The sequence below is a fragment of the Ascaphus truei genome, chromosome 5, assembly GCF_040206685.1.
Source record: "Ascaphus truei isolate aAscTru1 chromosome 5, aAscTru1.hap1, whole genome shotgun sequence".
Taxonomy (NCBI): domain Eukaryota; kingdom Metazoa; phylum Chordata; class Amphibia; order Anura; family Ascaphidae; genus Ascaphus; species Ascaphus truei.
In genome coordinates, this window is record NC_134487.1 from 130,629,659 (window position 1) to 130,649,134 (window position 19,476).

A 19,476-nucleotide genomic window follows, 5' to 3' on the forward strand; every position below is an offset into this window, starting at 1 on the left:
TAGGTGTAGATAGATGCAGATGTAGCAGATGTTATTGTAATCGCTGGGGTGTTGCTGCGGATGGTCTGTAGGACATTTGCCCGCGGCCGTTTTGCCGTGACCAAATGACCTCCGGTGCTCGGCCGTGACTCACCCTGTCGTGGGATCTGTTGCCGCCAGCCGCTTAGCCACTAAGGTAAGTGCCTAAGCTTAACCCTTACCCTAAAAACTCCTAAAAGCTTAAACCCCTTATACAACGTAAACCCCCTTACCCTAATCACTAAAACCCCTAAAGATAACCCCTACCCTGACCACTAAAACCCCTAAAAATAATCCTTACCCTAACCACTAAAACCCCTAAAGATAATCCTTACCCTAACCACTAAAACCCCTAAAGATCATCCTTACCCTAACCACTAAAACCCCTAAAGATAATCCTTACCCTAACCACTAAAACCCCTAAAGATAATCCTTACCCTGACCACTAAAACCCCTAAAGATAATCCTTACCCTAACCACTAAAACCACTAAAGATAATCCTTACCCTAACCATTAAAACCCCTAAAATGAACCCCCTGTCCAAACCGCTAAATCTCCTAAAGTTAACCCTTTACCCTAACCACTAAAACTTAACTTCTCCTAGAAGAGTCCGGCGGTGGAGGTTCCAATGGCGGATCGGCTGCGGTAGAAGGTCCATATGTGGCCTACTGAACGCATCAGTGGGAGAGCTAACCATTATCTTAAATCAGCCGCAAGCGGAAGGGGGATGGGGCTAACGCACTATTTCACCCACGGGAGTGTGCGAGCTGGTGCAATAACGTCGGCTACATCTGCAGATAGAGAAAAGCCTGTAGTTAACCACCACTGTATAGGAAAGATATGAGGAGTTATACGACACCCATATTATCACATATTATAATGAGATACATCAAATTCCGCGCCCCTGTACCACATTCTTTTTGTCTTTTATTTGCACCAAAAATCTGTCAGCTTTGAAGTGCTCCAGTTTTTATTAAAATGAAGATGTTTTTCTTTGCAAATAGAAAGTTGTAGTACTTAACCCCGGTGAATATCATCATCAAACTATGATGGCTGAGCTGAGTACCAGCTACTATACTTGCCCCATGTACCAGCTACAAGTTGGATCTGTATTTCCACAGGGACAAGGACCTGCACTCTGGCATCACATTAAAGCGTCAATGCAAGCAGGCAATTAAAAAAAAAAAAAAAAATTAACAAAGGAATGAACCCGGGGGTCTCCGGAGCTGAATCCCCTTAATTAGAGCTCCGGGGACCCCTGCTTCCGGAGGTGCTTACCTCCGTAGGGGGTGCTGGTAACCACACCACTCGGCTAGCAGGAATTATGTAATGGCTGAGTTTCAAAGCTCCCGCACCCTGCGGACCAATAGGAAGCCGTAATGTCGTCAGGTTCGGCTTCCTATTGGCCAGCGTGACACGGGATCTTTAAACTTTGCCGAGATACTGGCATCCCCTTTGCAGGTCTGTATCTCAGGAAATCGCCGGAGCTGAATTTAGGGAGCTCCGGAGATCCTCTGCTTCAACCTATGTTAATTTTTTAATAAAGATGCATGTGAATTGCTCCTTTAAGTACTAGGTCCGCCATGGGAAATGGGGGGGGTGCCTTTGGAGCCCGGCAAAGTGTCCAGCTGTGATTATAGGAGTAGCTCACACTTGGTATACCTGGCGGCAAACTTATTTGCTGTGTGCATTTGGTGGAAAATAGCAGCTATGGATAGACACTGCAAGTGACTTCACCACTTGACCGCCTGGAAAATAGAGAGGAGGGGGCCACGGCATCTCCAGACCCTTTCTTCCAGTACCTAATACTAATGTAGCACATGTTCCCCCCCCCTCTCTGGAAGATGTTGCTGCTACTACAGATGTTTATGGTGCTTGCATACCTGTGAGGGTCCAGGAGAGCTGAGTGGTCCGCGTTGTAGTGGGGACCAGGACAGGCTTTCCCATGCTGTCAGCGCCTCCAGCTTCAGTGGGCTCAAGGATTCCCAGAGACTGTCCCCACTAAAGCAGACGAATTGTACACCCCTGCCCAATAGACTGTAGACTCAGGCAGAGGTATATAAAAGCAAAGGGGCTTTATTGGCAGTCACTGCAGATGTTATACAGCGGATGCATATAGTGACAGAGGACCCCAGGCCTCTGGATGGTGCTGGGCTCTCAGGTAGTATTGAGATTTATAATCTCTTGCCTCCTCACCCCAGAGGGTGGGAGCAGAACGTACCCCCTCTCCCAAGGAGGAGTGGAAGAGAACTCTCTCCAATTTGGCATTTCCTCTCTGAGAGTTCAGAAGGGGAGGGCTCAAGATCTGTACCATGATTGGCTATACGCATACTCTGACTCACCACCACTTCTGTCACTCAGAGAGTGGCATGAGGGGGGGGGGGGTCAATGCCCACAGGATTGCCTGCCACAGCCTGTAGTTACAAAGGACTTACGTGACAGAGGGTAGAGAGGCAGCCTGGACCAGCCATGCTACACTAATAATCTAATTCTGCCAGTGCCCTATTGGTTCTGTGTTTTATATTAAGGTAAAGCTACCCATAAAACCTTTCTGATTACCCGAGCCTTTGATCCAATCTGTTTTATGACTGCCATGATCATTACATTATTTACATGTTTAATTTCACAATTTCATTCATTTTTAAAGGTGGCATGGGATCGCCACATTGCATCCAACTTCATTGCCAGTGCATGCAATATTTTGCCTACAGATTTATATACTGTAGTTGTCTTCTACATTCTCCCGAAAAAGCATCATCACACTTGCCCCATGTTACGCTGTGCTATGCTGATCCGTTGTTATTCCATGTCGCTGCACTGCAACTATGTGTCACTTGAGCTGTGTCTGTGCAGTTGCATGTTTTTCTTCGAAGGCTGGGGCCAAGGTGCCTTCGCCCGTGCGGATGTGTGCGCGGCCGTGACGTCACCCGCTTGAAGCGGGTGCGTTTTTTCGGCCATGGTACACGCGCCATCTGTGGGCGCGTTTAGGGACTGCCAGTGACGTCAAAGAGCTGGTTCGCCCTCATTGGGCGAACCGCTCACGTGACCGGCCTGTCGCGCCAAGAAATCAGTTTGAACTGACGGGAACACTGCCTGAAGGCAGTCTGTTCTCTCAGGTCTGCAGTACCATGGCCCCAGTCTAATATACAGACCCAAATCCCAGCCAGGCTTACTGCCTTGATGCAACTTTTCTCAGCAGCACAGGATTAAGGCCGTGCATGTGTGGTACGGGCTGCTGATGGTACCTGTGCCTGGTTTCTGTGCTCTCCCAGCAGTACTGTAACTTCCAGCTAGCATATCGTGTCCTCCAGAAGATGCTTGTCAGGCTCCTTTTAGAGCACTAACAACAAACAAGAGTGGACGGGTGAGCCAGGAGGTGGCCCAAGTTATGGCTGAGCTTGTGCGGCTTGCCATGGGGTGCCAATAAAGCACTGCTATGGGGGAACCTACACTGTGTGTCAATGGCTGTCACTAGTAATCCAGTCATGTGTGCATGTGCAGTCAGCAGGGACACAGCAAGGAGAAACAAAAATATAGATGAACACGGGCTAAATGTATGTGAAATCTAGTTTATTTTAGACCTGTGCAGTCCGTGGGGAGGGGAGGCACTCCGAGAATATGCATACATCATCCTCTGTCACTGTCTATCACTGTCTCATAGTAATGGGTGCTTATACAGAGCTGACAGAGTATGCAGCACATAGCAGGATAATGCAGACAGGGATAATTTCTGTCCAGGGGAGTTTACAATGTCAATTTCATTACAGGTGTTACATGGTGCTTGTACTGGGTCTTCAAGGAGCCAGTGCTTTATCCGCTCTAACCACTAGGCAACCTCTTGCCTCTCTCATTTTGTGTTAATCATTAAAGTCTGCAAAATGGGGCAAACAAACAAAAAATTGTGAAAATTATTGGATTTTCTTTTCCCCCATAAATCTTGTGCCATATTGTTGCAGCTGCATTGTCACAGTCAAGAGACTTTGTTACTGTAAATAAACCCCCTGGGCTCGCTCGCTGTCTCTCAGACTTCCTCTTTGAGCATCTGTGGGGTTTATGGATTTATCAAGTCTTTGCTGTGCAAAACTGCAGCAGCATAAACAGCCCCCTGTGTGCGTGCCCTTCTAATTCAGCTTCTTTCCATTTCTTGCTCTCTCCCTCCTTCCGTTTTTATGTTTGCTGCGGGGGGTTTGTCCTTTTCTCAGACCTGAGAAAGAATTTCGAGCAGGAGCCAGTGTCGCGGGAAGTGTCCTTGGATCAGGAGGTGCTGCTGCTGTGTCACCCCCCCGAGGGGATTCCTCCTGCAGAGGTGAGTGCCAGCAAAATGTCACCAAACATTATCCCCTGCTCTGATCCCTTTTACACAACGGTAGCTGGGCGTCAAGCCACATGCCAGAGAAAGGGGAGAGTGAAAACCAGCTGCCGGGATATGTATCTTGTATAGTGAATAGATCCCAGAGCGAGGGTTGTGTGTTATCATCATTGACGTATAACCTGCAGTGAAATATAACAGCAAACTGGCACAGACAGACACATTGATGGTTGTTCACTCCACCAGCAAAGCTAGGACATAATTGTGCACAAAAAAACCCCCACAGAAAATACTGTTGCTTCCAATGGGACTTTACTCTTCTTTCATAAACAGCAACAAACCTCCACCGTTAGCATACAGCCAATAAAGAATATCACTTGTCTTAGACAGGTCTGCAACCCTGCCTTTCACCATTATCACCGAGCATACAGTGCTTCCACTGTAGCAAGGGATCTGGTACCAGACCACAGGCCGCAAGTCACTGCGTTGCGTCTTCACTGTGTCCTTGACACTATACAATGACGGGGACGCGTCCCCATCTAGGGGCCTTCCCTGAAGCAACCACAATCTTTGGGGAGTCTGGGCCTAGCTGGGACCTGGGGGGACTCTGGGCCTAGTTCCAGGGCCATTGGCATCTGAGACACTGCCTCATCCTTCCCGACTGAAGCGTGGTGCCAAGCGCGCAAAATGTATCTCTTGGCCCTTCTCCTGCCTCTACAGCCCTATTGGCTGTTGCTGCCCAGGTGATCGGGAGCCCCAAAGGATGCTGGGGACTGTAGTTCCCTGTTGCAGAGCCTGGCAATGGCCACCGCAGCTATATCGGGCACTGGGCATGCGCACCCTTCCAATCGCGCATGCGTGAGTATCAAAATGGCAGCCCCAGCTAACCGGATGCGCCGCGGAGCCTCCGGAGCGCTCCCTGCACTGCCCGCAGCACCACTGTAGCCTCCCCCTGCTCCGCTCCCACATCGGAGGTAAGGGAGGGACTGGGGGACCCGGCTACATTGGCTATATGCTAATGGTGGATGTTTTGTCATCTTTTTCACCCACCATAACTTCTAATGTGTATGGTAAACCTACCCAGCCTTGCAAATTGCCAACCTCACACTGATGAGACCCAAGGTCAAAACAGCTGTCTGTGAGTGGTTTGGCTGGCTTTGCATCTAATCCCATGCTGTGCTTAAAAGCTGTGTGAATAGCAGAGCATGTGCTTATAAGGGTTCCATGTAAAAATGGATTTCAGGTGACACATTGTGTGCTCATTTGCATGTCATTTCCCAGAATCCTTTGCTGCAGTGGAAGCACTGTATGCTAGGTGATAGTGGTGAAAGGCAGGGTTGCAGACCTATCTAAGACATGTGAATTTCTTTTATATATATATGTATGTATGTATGCAGGGCCGCCAACAGAAATCGGGGGGCCCGGGACAAACATTTTAAGCAGGCCCCCCCCGTGTCGGCGGTATAGAACCCCGCCACCCCCCCCCCATTTCACACCTCACGAGCCCCCTCTCTTTCCCCCGCCCCCATCCCATGTATTTCTCTTCCTTCCGTCTCGCCCCATCTCACGCTCCCGCCTCGCATGTATTTCTCTCCCCTGCTTCTCAATCTTGCTCGCCCCTTTTCCTCACTCACCCCCTCTCCTCTCCCTCCGTCAATTACTTCACGCTCACTCATTCCGCCCCCCCACACACAATTCCCCCCACAAGATACTGTATATACCAAAAAATTTCCACCCCCAAATACTTTAAAAAAAAATCCCCACCTCCCAAGTATATACAACCTCCCCCCCCCAAATGCATACAAAAACACCACCCACCCAATATATATATATATATCCCAAATCCATATAACAAATACCCCAAGCCCCCCAATCCATATAACAAATACCCCAAGCCCCCCAATCCATATAACAAATACCCCAAGCCCCCCCCAATCCATATAACAAATACCCCAAGCCCCCCCAATCCATATAACAAATACCCCAACACCCCCAATACATATAAAAAATACCACAATACATATACATATATATATATATAATAAAATCAGACTTACCTGCAGGGAAGGGGGGCGCGTCGTGCCGGTGCCTGCGGGTGGTGGCGGTGGTGCTGGGGGGGCGATGCTGGGGGGAGGCCATTACGGGGGTGTCCCGCGGCTGCGGGGGGGTGTCCGGCGGCTGCGAGGGGTGTCCGGTGGCTGTGGGGGGGTATCCGGCGGCTGCGGGGGGTGGCGGTACAGCGTGGGGCCCGGCGGCTGGTCACAGCAGTTACCGTCGGCCCCGCTGCAGGCACGCCACGTGTGTGCTGCGGGGGTGGGGCCGATGTTGGCCCGATGCTGCGAGGGGGGATGTCGGGATGGCCCGATGGGGAGGGGGGTAGCGTGGTGGCGGCGGGGGGGTGGGGGAGGAGGAGGAGGTAGCAGGGGCCCGGCAGCTGGTAACAGCAGTTGTCGCCGGCCACACTGCACCTGTCACCCAATGCTGCTCCCGCGTGCGCCGGGCCTCCCTCTCACGCCGGCGCGCCGGAAGCCTTAACCCACCCTATTTCCAGCGCTGCCAATAGTGAGACCCGGCGCCGCAGAGGTTTTTTTTTTTTTTAAACTGGCGCCCGGCCGCGCAGGGGGCCTGAGCAGCCGGGCCCCCCTGACCCACGAGGTCCGGGACGCCAGTGCCCTTTGTCCCCCGCTGTTGGCGGCCCTGTATGTATGTATATACAGGCATACCCCGCATTAACGTACGCAATGGGACCGGAGCATGTATGTAAAGCGAAAATGTACTTAAAGCGAAGCACTCCCTTTTCCCCACTTATTGATGCATGTACTGTACTGCAATCGTCATATACGTGCATAACTGATGTAAATAACGCATGTGTAACAGGCTCTACAGTCTCCCCGCTTGCGCACAGCTTCGGTACAAGTAGGGAGCCGGCATTGCTATTCAGGACGTGCTGACAGGCGCATGCGTGAGCTGCCGTTTGCCTATTGGGCGATATGTACTTACTCGCGAGTGTACTTAAAGTGAGTGTCCTTAAAGCGGGGTTATGCCTGTATGTATATGTGTGTGTTATAACAAAGGGCAGTGCTGTTGAATTTTCAAAGGGACCTTATTGGATAGCATGAATCAGTAAAAGAATCAGAGGATTTTTCCTATTTCCATATTTTCATTACCTTCGGTTAAAAGTTAGTTTCGATGTAAAATAATGTACTTAGCTACTTTAACAAGTCTAGGGAAATTAGCAGGAGCAGATGGTTCTCTCGCCACTCAGAGGTCCTAAGCAGCCCGAATTTGTCCCTCAATTCAAGATACAAGTTGAATGGCCATAGCATAAAGAGAGATGACAGAAATATACTGTAGTTGTGCATAGTACATAGAGATAGCATTTCAAATATAGTGCTTAATTCTCCCAATTGTACAGCACTTCTTAACCTTTTATTCTCACTCTTTGACTCCCATCTGAATGTTTTCATTTCCTCCTTCTGTCTCCCTGACATCTAAGGTGGAATGGCTGAAGAATGAGGATATTTTGGACCCTGATCTGGACTCTAACCTTCACATTGGTTCAGATCACAGCCTGCTTTTGAAACAGGCTCGCCTAGCTGATACTGGAAACTACACCTGTGTAGCCAAAAATATTGTGGCCAGACGGAGGAGTAACTCCGCAGCCATCACCGTGTATGGTAAGAGTTGACATGAATCACATGTATAGTGACTTGCACAAAAACTATGCTGGTACTGACCAATGGAGTAACTAACCATATGCATGATAACATGCACTTACCATAAATAAAGGGACTGGCACTAACCGACTGACTGACAGTGACCATGTATGTAATGACTAGAGCTGATCATGGGAGCTACTTGCTTACAGGAGTAAGCCAGTAGCTCAATGTTTTCCCGCGGGAAAACACTCAATGTTTTCCCGCTCCCCCAGTAAACGGAGGATGGTCATCCTGGACTGACTGGTCTCCCTGCAGTACGACCTGTGGTAGGGGGTGGCAGAAAAGGAGTCGAAGCTGCACCAACCCTACACCCCTGAATGGAGGGTCCTCCTGCGAGGGACAGAACATCCAGAAAACTGCCTGCACAACCCTTTGCCCGGGTACCATTCTCTGCCCAGATTTCCTATTCCCACATAACATGTCTCCCTTTATACCAAACCACATGTTACAAACCACACTTATTTCACTGTATGATTTTTGAAAGTCTGAAACAGGGAGTCTGGTGCAAGCGATAGGGAGAGAGAAATTAATTAGAGATAGCTATGCAGACATACCCAGCCATACTAAGAATATGCTGAGAGATAGCTGAGCTTTGCACAGTGAGATAATAGACCTGCTTAATGAAAGAAGCTCAGCATTAATGGTGCAGTTTTACCTAATATGACCTATTTTGAAAGTGAGCTCCATTAAAGCAGATTACAAATCTTATTTTTTTTTCTAGCCGTTTTTCATTTTATTTACATTTTATGTAAAAAGGTCCCAAACCTGCAGTAGAGGGTTCACATGTCGATTCCTGCTTTTTATTGTTTTCCATGAAGACTACAATGGATCTTATAAACAAAATGTCTTATGTTAAACTTCTCAGATAATGTCCTTTGAGTTCTACTAATGTTACTGTGAAAAGATCTTAGCAGCCATGTTCATTTAGTGTTTCTGGCTCATATTTTAGGAATACAATACACAGTTTAAAAAGTCAGTGAATAGGGAGAAAACTAGAGGTGAAAACACACATCCTACTGTTTTATGGAGAAATCTTTAATAAAAAAAAGAAAACATGCAGTGGGACTTGTACTTTAACTATGCATCGTGTAGTAAAAACAGACCAGAGTGAGAAGCACCTGTTCTTCTTCTTATAAGAGAATAGCAGAGCGAGAGACACAGTAACTGCACTGTATAGTCACAGAAAGGGAGAGATAGCAGTGCATATTATTGGCAGATTTTCTAGTAGGAAACAAGCAGAGAGAACTAGCCATGCATTTTATACAGAAGTCAGATAGCCCTGTATCATAAAGTGAGAGAAGAGCAGGATGACGTAGCAGATGGATTGTAGTCATTACGGGTAGAAGATTGTATTTGTTTAAGTTGATGGGATGGTCTTGTAGTGCTCAGACTGTCTCTGCTTGTCTTTTTGCCGGTGGGCTGCGGATACAGTGAGCGGAGGATGGGCAGAGTGGAGCTACTGGTCTGCTTGTGCTTCAGACTGCACCCACTGGAGAAGCAGGGATTGTACCCAGCCTCCTCCCAGGAATGGGGGCCAGCAGTGCCAGGGACCTGACACTGAGACCCGCAACTGCACCAGTGAACTCTGCATGCACAGTGAGTGTTGCCTCTCTGGGACACTGATGCAGGGAGCTTGATGCGAAGGCCACTATTCAATATGCTGTGAAGCGCTCTTCCCATGTCTTGGGAAGATTTCAGCGCCATTCAAATGAATGCAGCTAGAAAACTCTGAGCACGGGAATGGCAACTTCAAGGCTTGAATAATAAGGTCCTAAGACTGAGGCATAGCGGTGGCTTCAGTCTCTGGGGTGGCCAGGGGTATTTATCAAAGTCTTCATACTAGTGCAAAAAACATCACCATAGTTAGCAAGGGACAACATCCATTTGAAGCAATGGTTTTCTACTTCTTTAATACAGTACATATGGTGACTTTTTTGTACCAGCAGAGCACCAGTTTTACATCAAAGAAACTTTAATTAGCATCCACTTACCAGGACTCTATATTGAAGGGAAAATATTTAGAGATGCTTATTCCTTGCACTTCCCGGCATCAATATATAAAGCTTCTTCCTTCAACCTTGCAATTTATGGAATGTCGTTATCATGGGCACATACACGTTATCATGGGCACATACACTAATATAATAACGTGCCCAATTCTGTGTCTTAGAAGGTAATTTGTTTCCCTTTTCATAGTGACTGAAAACTTGGCCAGCTCTGAGTTGCATTAAGCCCCTTTAGCTAACCGTCTGCAGCAGATGTGACTTGTTAATGTGCTTTTTGCATTCACACCGTGTTTTTTTTTTTTGTATTTAACAACACACATCTCATTACCATGAAATCTTTCTTTCTAGTAACTCAGAACATTTTTGTATGACGCACACAGGAGCCCGTTACAGTACTACCAGTAATAATCTGTCACCTATTTTCAACACAAGCACAGTACACCGCTTCACCGCAGACCTGACTTCTGCTGCATTGAAAGAGTTAAACGAGTTTCAGAGATGAATTGCCCCCTGTAAATCTAATCCTGATTAAGATCCCCCTGGAGAGGGAAATGTTGATTATCCTATGAGCTAATACTTTTTTCTTTTTCATGCAGCTGTAATCATGCCTGTGAACATTTTAAATTCTAATGTAGTATGTATCCAGGTACACAAGGCTCTATCACCTGGTGTGGCTCTCGTTGTGTCATTGTAGCATTGTGTTCAAAAGCAGTTTTGCTACAAACGTACATCATTTCCATAAATATTAACATTAAAAGCATCATTGTTTTAATTTGAAAATCCCGTACACCTGCTGCAAATGGGTTTGCTGCACATACTGTACACAATGCTTAGCTGACTATATTATTTTCAGGACAAATGGTACATTAGTACATCCCCCCGATGTGTATTAAATATGCACACGTGAACATACACAACTGTTAATTGTTGGAGAAGGGGTGCATGACAAATGAGCTACACTTCCATTCTACTTGTAAACCCAACAGTACGATTTAACTGACCTGAATGGTGAGAGGTGAAGGGTTTGGGGCATATTTATCAAGGTCTCCTGAATGCAATGCTGGTGCTGAAAAGTAGATGTATTTATTGGCGGTGGGGGGAAGAATCAATCCATCGGATTCAGCCAGTCCCAATGCCCCAGAGCCTATGACCATGTTAAATAACAGTGAAGGGCTGCAATGTTCCTGCATGAAAACCAAGGATAACTCTGAGACTATCTCACTCCTCTCCATATCTCACCTACATCATATATCCCCTTCTTTCTCTTCCCTCCCATTGGGTGGTGCAGCTGTGGGTGCCCCTGAAGACGTGGCTCTGTATGTGGGAGTGGTTGCGGTGGCGGTTTTCCTAGTGCTGCTGCTGGCAGTGATACTGGTGTGCTGGCGCAGGAAGGAGGGTTTGGATGCAGACGTGGCTGACTCCTCCATCCTCACAGCTGCCTTCCAGCCAGTCAGCCTCAAGCCCGGCAAAGCAGGTGAGACCCCATCTGACCAGACACCATATCCCTAATGCTACTATGCAACAGAATAGGTCATGTACCCTGATCAGCTGGAACCAGGCACCATGTGAGGATGTGGCAGTAGATTTACATTGTGTGACTTGAGTGCTAGCAGTGCCTCTTGACATTATTCACAGAATCTGACTTCATTTGTCCTAATGCGACTCAACAAAACTATGTGATGACACATTAATAAAGAAGATGGAAAATCGGACTGATGAGTAGAGGCTAGCTAATTTAGATTTGTTTACATTAGAAAAGAGGCGTCTAAGTCGAGATATGATAACTAAATACAAATATATTCGGGGACAATACAAGGGGATTTAAAAAAAAAATATTCATCCCAAGGTCAGTACAAATAATGCGGGGTTATCCCTTAAGGTTGGAGGAAAGGAGATTTCACCAGCAACAAAGGAAAGGGTTCTTTATAGTAAGTAAATGGAAAAAATTTGAGGCGCTAATGTAGGTTATCTACATGTTGGTTTGATGCACTACAATTTAATTTGTCAATTCCTGCTGCCTGGGTGAAAGTAGGGGAATCTCAACTCCCAAGAACCTGAGCAATTTATGGAAAAGGAACACCCAGACGCATGAAAATTTAACTATTGATAAAACCTTAAGTATGTTGGAAACAAATGGTACAGAGATTCCATTATGGAACTAGAGAGAGTGCAGAGAAGAGACACCAAATTAATAAAGGGGATGGACATTCCAACTTATGAGGAGAGGCTAGCTAAATTAGATTTATTTACATTAGAAAAGAGGCGTCTAAGAGGGGATATGATAACTATATACAAATATATTCAGGGACAATACAAGGAGCTTTCAAAAGAACTATTCATCCCACGGGCAGTACAAAGGACTCGGGGGCCATCCCTTAAGGTTGGAGGAAAGGAAATTTCACCAGCAACAAAGGAAAGGGTTCTTTACAGTAAGGGCAGTTAAAATGTGGAATTCATTACCCATGGAGACTGTGATGGCAGATACAATAGATTTGTTCAAAAAAAGGTTGGACATCTTTTTAGATGGGAAAGGTATACAGGGATATACCAAATAAGTATACATGGGAAGGATGTTGATCCAGGGATTAATCCGATTGCCAATTCTTGGAGTCAGGAAGGAATTAATTTTTCCCCTTAATGGGGTTTTTTGTTTGCCTTCCTCTGGATCAATAAGTAAGTATAGATATAGAATAAAGTATCTGTTGTCTAAATTTAGCATAGGTTGAACTTGATGGACGTACGTCTTTTTTCAACCTCATCTACTATGTAACTATGTAACTACTATGTAACTATAAAGACAATAAAATATGCAGAATACATCATAACAATGTAATAAAAATTCAAACAATTATACAGATGATAATAATAATGACAAATACCAAACTTTGGTTCAGTTGACCTAAATCTTGTTAAAGCCTTTCTCCCAAAAGAGGGTAACATCAAAGTGTATTATAGGCATACCTCGGTTTAAGGACACTCACTTTAAGTACACTCGCGAGTAAGGACTTATCGGCCAATAGGCAAACGACAGCTCACGCATGCGCCTGTCAGCACGTCCTGAACAGCAATACCCGCTCCCTAGCTGTACTGAAGCTGTGCGCAAGCGGGGAGACTATAGAGCCTGTTACAAATGCGTTATTTACATCAGTTATGCACGTATATGACGATTTTAGTACAGTACATGCATCGATAAGTGGGAAAAAAGCAGTGCTTCACTTTAAGTACATTTTCACTTTACATACATGCTCCGGTCCCATTGCGTACGTTAATGCGGGGTATGCCTGTATTTATTTATTATTTATGTACAGGTGCTCAGTGTCTTTGTTTACCTTTCTCAGGGTGCTGGCATCCGTGCAGGCAGGTGTTGTAAGTGGTGATGTTAATGAAGGGCGCCAGGAACTTTAATCTCACAAAGGGTTTTTTTAGTTACAGTACTACACATACTGTATGGCAGCATACAGTACACACTTTATCCCTGGGTGCTTAGGCAGCATCCCAGAGAGGCACATGGTTTGTTACCCATTAAATCCATGAATAATTGTCAATCCCTTGCATAGTAGATGGAGATTTCCAACATTCCACCAGCACACTTGGCAGGGGTGCACCCTCATTCGCGGATCCTCAACCTGTCACCCTGTGCAACACCCTCCTAGTCCCTACCTTGGATCACGTGTGCTTGTGGGGCATGTATTCAAAGCAACTCCCTTACGATACTTTGAGGCCCTGTTCAAGGGGCCTCTTGCAGAGTGTAACACACATCCCCTGTTTTGGGTTGGACACACCTCACCCTAGCCCTATCTTAAATAAGGGAAACATTCCCTCACGTAACCCAATAAAGAGTGACCATACACCCTACACCCTACACATATAGTTCCACATTTAAACAAAACATACTCTATATACAATGAGATCCCCAATCTGTCTCACCTCCTGGGAACCTCAACTTAGAAGCTTCTACATGTCCAGATATACCCACTGATGACATCACAGGTCATCATGCCTATAGTGAGAGTGGTTATAATTATACTCAATATCCTACTCTAGGGGGCAGTACAAACACCCTCCAGAAGGTGGGCGTGGCTAAGCTTTCTGCCCAGCAAGTCTACACCATGTGATGAAAGGCTATTATACTGTAGCTACCCATATAGTTAACCCTTCTTGGACACATTAACCTTTTACATGAATATAGTGATTCCAAAAGGGTGGTTACACCCAACAAAGCTCTATCCTGGTTCTCATCATACCTCTCCCATCGCATATTCTCTGTCACTGTTAGTAACAGGTCTTCATCTTCTGTTGATCTGTCTGTTGGTGTTCCTCAGGGCTCTGTTCTGGGACCTCTCTTTTTCTCTCTCTACACACTATCACTTGGTGACCTCATCAATTCTCTTGGCCTTAGATATCCTCTCTATGCAGATGATACACAGCTATATCTATCCACCCCTACCCTCACTCCTGCAATCCAGTCACAAGTCTCGGTTTGCTTCATGGCTATACAGTATCGTAAGCTTAATATGGCTTAAACAAAGCTCCTCATATTTGCCCCTAAACCTGGCCCAATATAACCCTTTTCCATCACCATAACTGGTTCTACCATCTATCCTGTCTCCACAGCACATTGCATAGGACTCTTCCCTTTATTTTTCCTTCACATTGGCATGGCTAAAACTTGTTACTTCTTCCTCCGTAATATTGCCAAGATTCTCCCTTTCCTCTGTCACACTACTGCTAAAACTCTAATGCATGTCCTTATCCTCTCCCATCTGTAACATACTGCTAACAGGCCTCCCTGCCTCACAGCTTTCTCCTTTACAATCTATCCAAAATTCTGCTGCTAGAATAATTTCACTCTAAAAACAGTCTCTGCTCATATCCTCCTTAAATCACTCTCCTGGCTTCCCATCAAGTGTTGAATCACAAAGTTCTCCTCCTTACCTTTAAGGCTCTATACTCATCTGCTCCTCCCTAAATATCAACTTTCATCTCTCACTATGCCCCTGCTCGTCTCGTGCGTTCTACCCTCCGCATAAGCCAAGCAACCTTTCTCCCTAACTTTTGACAAACCTTAAAACTCACCTCTTAATTGAAGTGCTCCAGTAGCCTAGACTCATGGCTACAGTCCCCCACCCACAGTCATTCCTACCAACGACTGCCATCTACTGCACTTATTCCCTCACCTGCTGTCTCTAAATCACCCATCATACGACTTAGATTATAAACTCTCTGGGGAAGGGGTTTCCTTCCCTATTGTGTGATTTTATTTGTTGCTCTTATTGTACTATAATTCTCTGTACTGTCTTGTCTCTTGTAAAGTGCTAAGTACAGCTGTGGGCGCTGTATAAATAAAGGTATACATACATATACTGTACATACAACATGGCTTGATCCACCATGTTGAGATGTGCATGGTTTTTCTGCTTCGCTCTATGAACTTTCTTGTAAATCTGTAAAATACTTATTTTTGTACAAAACAATTGCATCGCATAAGCACATATTTTTTAATGATGCAGTCTACCAGAAATGTTGTGTGGGAAATCATTGAGATCTCAAAACTTTGTGTCATTAAAAATGTCCTTCCAATGCATGACTTAAGCCCATTTTACAGTGTAAAGAAATTAGGAGACCTGCAAGCATATTTTGCATGAACAGCGACATTGCTGCTGATTTAGAAGATAGAGATAGTTACAGATTTTTTCGTGAATGTCTTAATATCCACCGAATTTGTAATTGTATACATATGTTTTATACATTTCTACCCCAATGGAAAGGCCCATGTGCATTGTGTGTAGTTTCAAATGCCACGTCTTTCTTCTAGGTCAAGCCCATTTGTTGACTATTCAACCTGATCTCAGCACTGCTACCATGACCTATCAGGGATCCTTGTGTCTCCGGCAAGATGGAGGCAACAAGTTCCAGCTTACCAATGGACATCTGCTGCCCCCTTTGGGTCCCGGGCTACCCAGGGAGCACAGCCAAAGCCTACCACGCCTCACCACCCACAGCTACTTCCGCACACTGCCGCGTGGAGCCAGCAATATGGCCTACGGCACATTCAACTTCCTGGGTGGACGCTTGAGGATACCGAACACAGGTACGGGAGATGCTTTGTACACAGTACAGATCTTCTGTGGCTATGTAGGTGTCTTCATAAATGTGTGTATACTTGTGTTAATATAAATATTGTGTGTGTGTGTGTGTGTGTGTGTTTGTATCAATAATAATGTAAATGTGCATATGTTGGAATATGTGAGCATGCATATAAATGTATGTATACTGTATGTGTAGAAAATGCTGTTTGATGTAGCAGAGAAAGTATTTAATGTTATACATCTTGTTATACATCAATGTTATCACGTCTGTGCATGCATATAAGGGTGTGTTTTGGGGCTGTATACAGGGCTGCCGACGGGTTTCCCGGTGCCCAGGACTAGAGTTTCGACTGTGTCGGCGGCCTTGCGAGCCCCACCCCCCTTTCAAACCTCGTCACTCTCCCCCTCCTCCCAATCTATTTCTCTCCCCCTCACCCCTCTCTCTTCCTCACTCCCTCTCTTACAGACCCTCGCTCCTCTCACACTCAACCACTCCGCTATCACTCAATTACCCTCATCTCACCCAATCCCGCTACCTCAATCCCCCTCCTCACATTTATTCCCTCGCTGCCGGGCCTGCAGCAGCTGGGAAGAGATGGCAGCTGGGGAGAGACGGCAGCCGGACGTGAAAGTTGGTCCGGCCGGGGCCCCCTGCAACAACCTGGCTTGGGACACTTGTCCCAGCTCTCCCCCCTTGTCACCGGCCCTGCATATATATGCACAGTAATTCAGTTAGTGTGGATACGTATATAAATGTGTGCATATATAGATATAAATACATATTCTGTATATATATTTATAGAGTTAGCCCGACTAATTTTACTTGAAGATGCAAATTAAAAACAGTTTCTTCATTCAGTATACTTCATTCAGGGCCGCAGCCGCTTTCCCTACAGCTCATGTTTGCTGCAGTCCTTTTCCCCCAGCAAACCCCTTGCTAAATTGTATCTCACTCTCTCAGATAAATCTATAAGTCCTGATGAAGGTCCCTTAGGGCTTTGTGGACCGAAACGTCGGTTTCTGTATGCTTTAATACACTTACTTTATTCACAAAGATCCAGTTGGGCTGTATCCATTCTCCATTATGTTGGTTTTGGTGATTTATGAGTCTTTATTACTTACCTGTGAATCAATATATTGTTGGGTCTTAAAATCTTCTTCAAAATGGCATAATGCCTAAATGGATATTGTCTAAAATTGAAAAACCAGATGCGGTTTTTACCTTCCTAACTACTTTCTGGTCCTAACGTGAGCCCTCATACTACATTCTCCCCGCATGAAACCCTCACTGGATGGTGGTCTAGAAATACTAGAATCACGGGAACATTCCCATGAAGACATTGTTAAATCAGTCAATCCACCCCTAGACACATAATCATCAAATGCATCCCACACCCCACTGTCCTGGGTAAGTTTGGGCAAAATGTCATTGTCCTGGACAGCGGTTGGTGGGGTCCTAACCACCGAATTTTGTCTCAATGCCTTAGTGCTGGGTGCAGTCCCTGCAGGAAAACTATCTTGCACTCCCCCTGATAAACTGGTGTCACAGGCAGGAGTATAAAAGCAGCAACTGGTCTTTATTGAGTACCTACCGTACACATCAACAATGCATTTTCTACTGGTCCCTGGACTCAACCCCCAGGGCTTGAGGTCCCAAAGGTCTATCCCTGACTCCCATGCTCCCTGGTGGAGTATAGAGTAGTTGTTCCCACTCCCCTGAGGGAGGGATCTCTCTTTCTCTCTTCCCTGAGGGAGAAGAACTCCCTAAATTTGGATCTGCAGCCCCTTTTATAACAAGGGGAGGGTCCTAGGTTTGAGCCCCTGATAGGGCAGTACACAGGCCTTAGGCCCACACCCCCTGTCACTCAAGGGAGTTGTTTACTGCTGCAGCAGCAAGTGTATATATGAACCAAACACTGCCTGCGCTGGTACCAGGGCTTAGGTGTTAGGTAGGGCAGATTAGTATATATATATATATATATATATATATATATATAACCTGCGTAATGCTCCACACCGCGGGCACAATACAAATACCACACAGGAATCTGGAGTACAAAATCAGAGGAAGGTTCACCTGTTCCTCCAGCAATGTCGTGTACCTCATCATGCGCATGAAATGCCCAGGGGGCTGCTACTACATAGGTGGGACAGGGGCTAAACAAGAGCATGAATCTGCATCGCCACAGCATCACACGCGGAACAAGAGACATTCCTGTCGGCGAACATTTCTCTGACTGGCCACAAGATAAACGATCTGAAGGTGGCCATACTCAAAGGCAATCTTAGAACACCGAAAGAGAGACGGTTGCATGAATACAAGTTTATGCAACTGTTCGGGACACATAGCGATGGCCTAAACCAAAGTTTTATGAGTCACTATGGACATGAGAGAACTCTCTTCCCATGAGTGCTAAAGGCCATGTCCATACATACAGCGCTATATATATATATATACAGTGTTCGACAAATCACCCAAAAATCTACTCGCCCAACCGAAAAAATCTACTCGCCACATAGTCCCGCCCCCAACCCCGCCCCTAGTCCCGCCCCCAACCCCGCTTTAAAATAAAATATATAAATAAAATACATTTAATAAATTCCTAGTCAGAACAACATTCGTTTTTGACATAAATGTATTTATTGTATTACATTATACTACAATTAGTCCTTGTTACATGTGTGTGTGTAAATGTCGGATCTAGAAATAAAAGCCAGGTGTGAATGACTAGTTTCCTGAACCCCTTAACCAATGTCTGGATGTCCCCGCTTCACAATATCTAAAGCAGCAATCCCACCTGGGATCTTACCTGATCTGCAGTCCCTCAATGTCCAGGTACGCTCATTCCCGCAATGTTATACATTGGGGAGGTGTTCATTACCTGTCTTCTGGGTTAGGGGGGTTCCGATGTCTTCCGTGTGAAGCTTGAGCCAGATCTGGAAGAAAGCAGTATAGGGTAGTTAAGATTTCGGTGTAGTATAGGGCAGTTAAGATATATAGGGTAAATAAGAGATCCAGAGTGTGAGTGACAGAGAGAGAGAGTGTGGGAGTGACAGAGAGAGAGAGTGTGGGGGAGAGAGAGAGCGAGAGTGTGGGGGAGAGAGATAGAGAGAGTGTGGGGAAGAGGGAGAGAGCGTGTTGGGGAGAGGGAGAGAGAGTGTTGGGGAGAGAGGGAGAGAGAGTGTGGGGGAGAGAGGGAGAGAGAGTGTGGGGGAGAGAGGGAGAGAGAGTGTGGGGGAGAGAGGGATAGAGAGTGTGGGGGAGAGAGGGAGAGAGAGAGTGGGGGAGAGAGGGAGAGAGAGTGTGGGGGAGAGAGAGAGAGAGTGTGGGGGAG

The 19,476-nt window shown here is 46.0% G+C and overlaps 1 protein-coding gene across 3 annotated transcripts in view; it reads left to right on the top strand.

Moving 5' to 3' along the window:
• The window catches only part of UNC5A (unc-5 netrin receptor A), a 173,178-nt gene that overhangs the window by 138,317 nt on the left and 15,385 nt on the right, over window positions 1-19,476 (top strand). The window contains exons 4-9 of one of the 3 annotated variants that reach the window (XM_075600795.1): window positions 4,221-4,324; window positions 7,824-8,004; window positions 8,259-8,426; window positions 9,478-9,642; window positions 11,341-11,526; window positions 15,868-16,143. In XM_075600795.1, coding sequence (XP_075456910.1) covers window positions 4,221-4,324; window positions 7,824-8,004; window positions 8,259-8,426; window positions 9,478-9,642; window positions 11,341-11,526; window positions 15,868-16,143 — 1,080 coding nt within the window. The remainder of the gene's footprint in view (window positions 1-4,220; window positions 4,325-7,823; window positions 8,005-8,258; window positions 8,427-9,477; window positions 9,643-11,340; window positions 11,527-15,867; window positions 16,144-19,476) is intronic. The other 2 variants (XM_075600796.1, XM_075600797.1) reach the window with 2 other exon arrangements.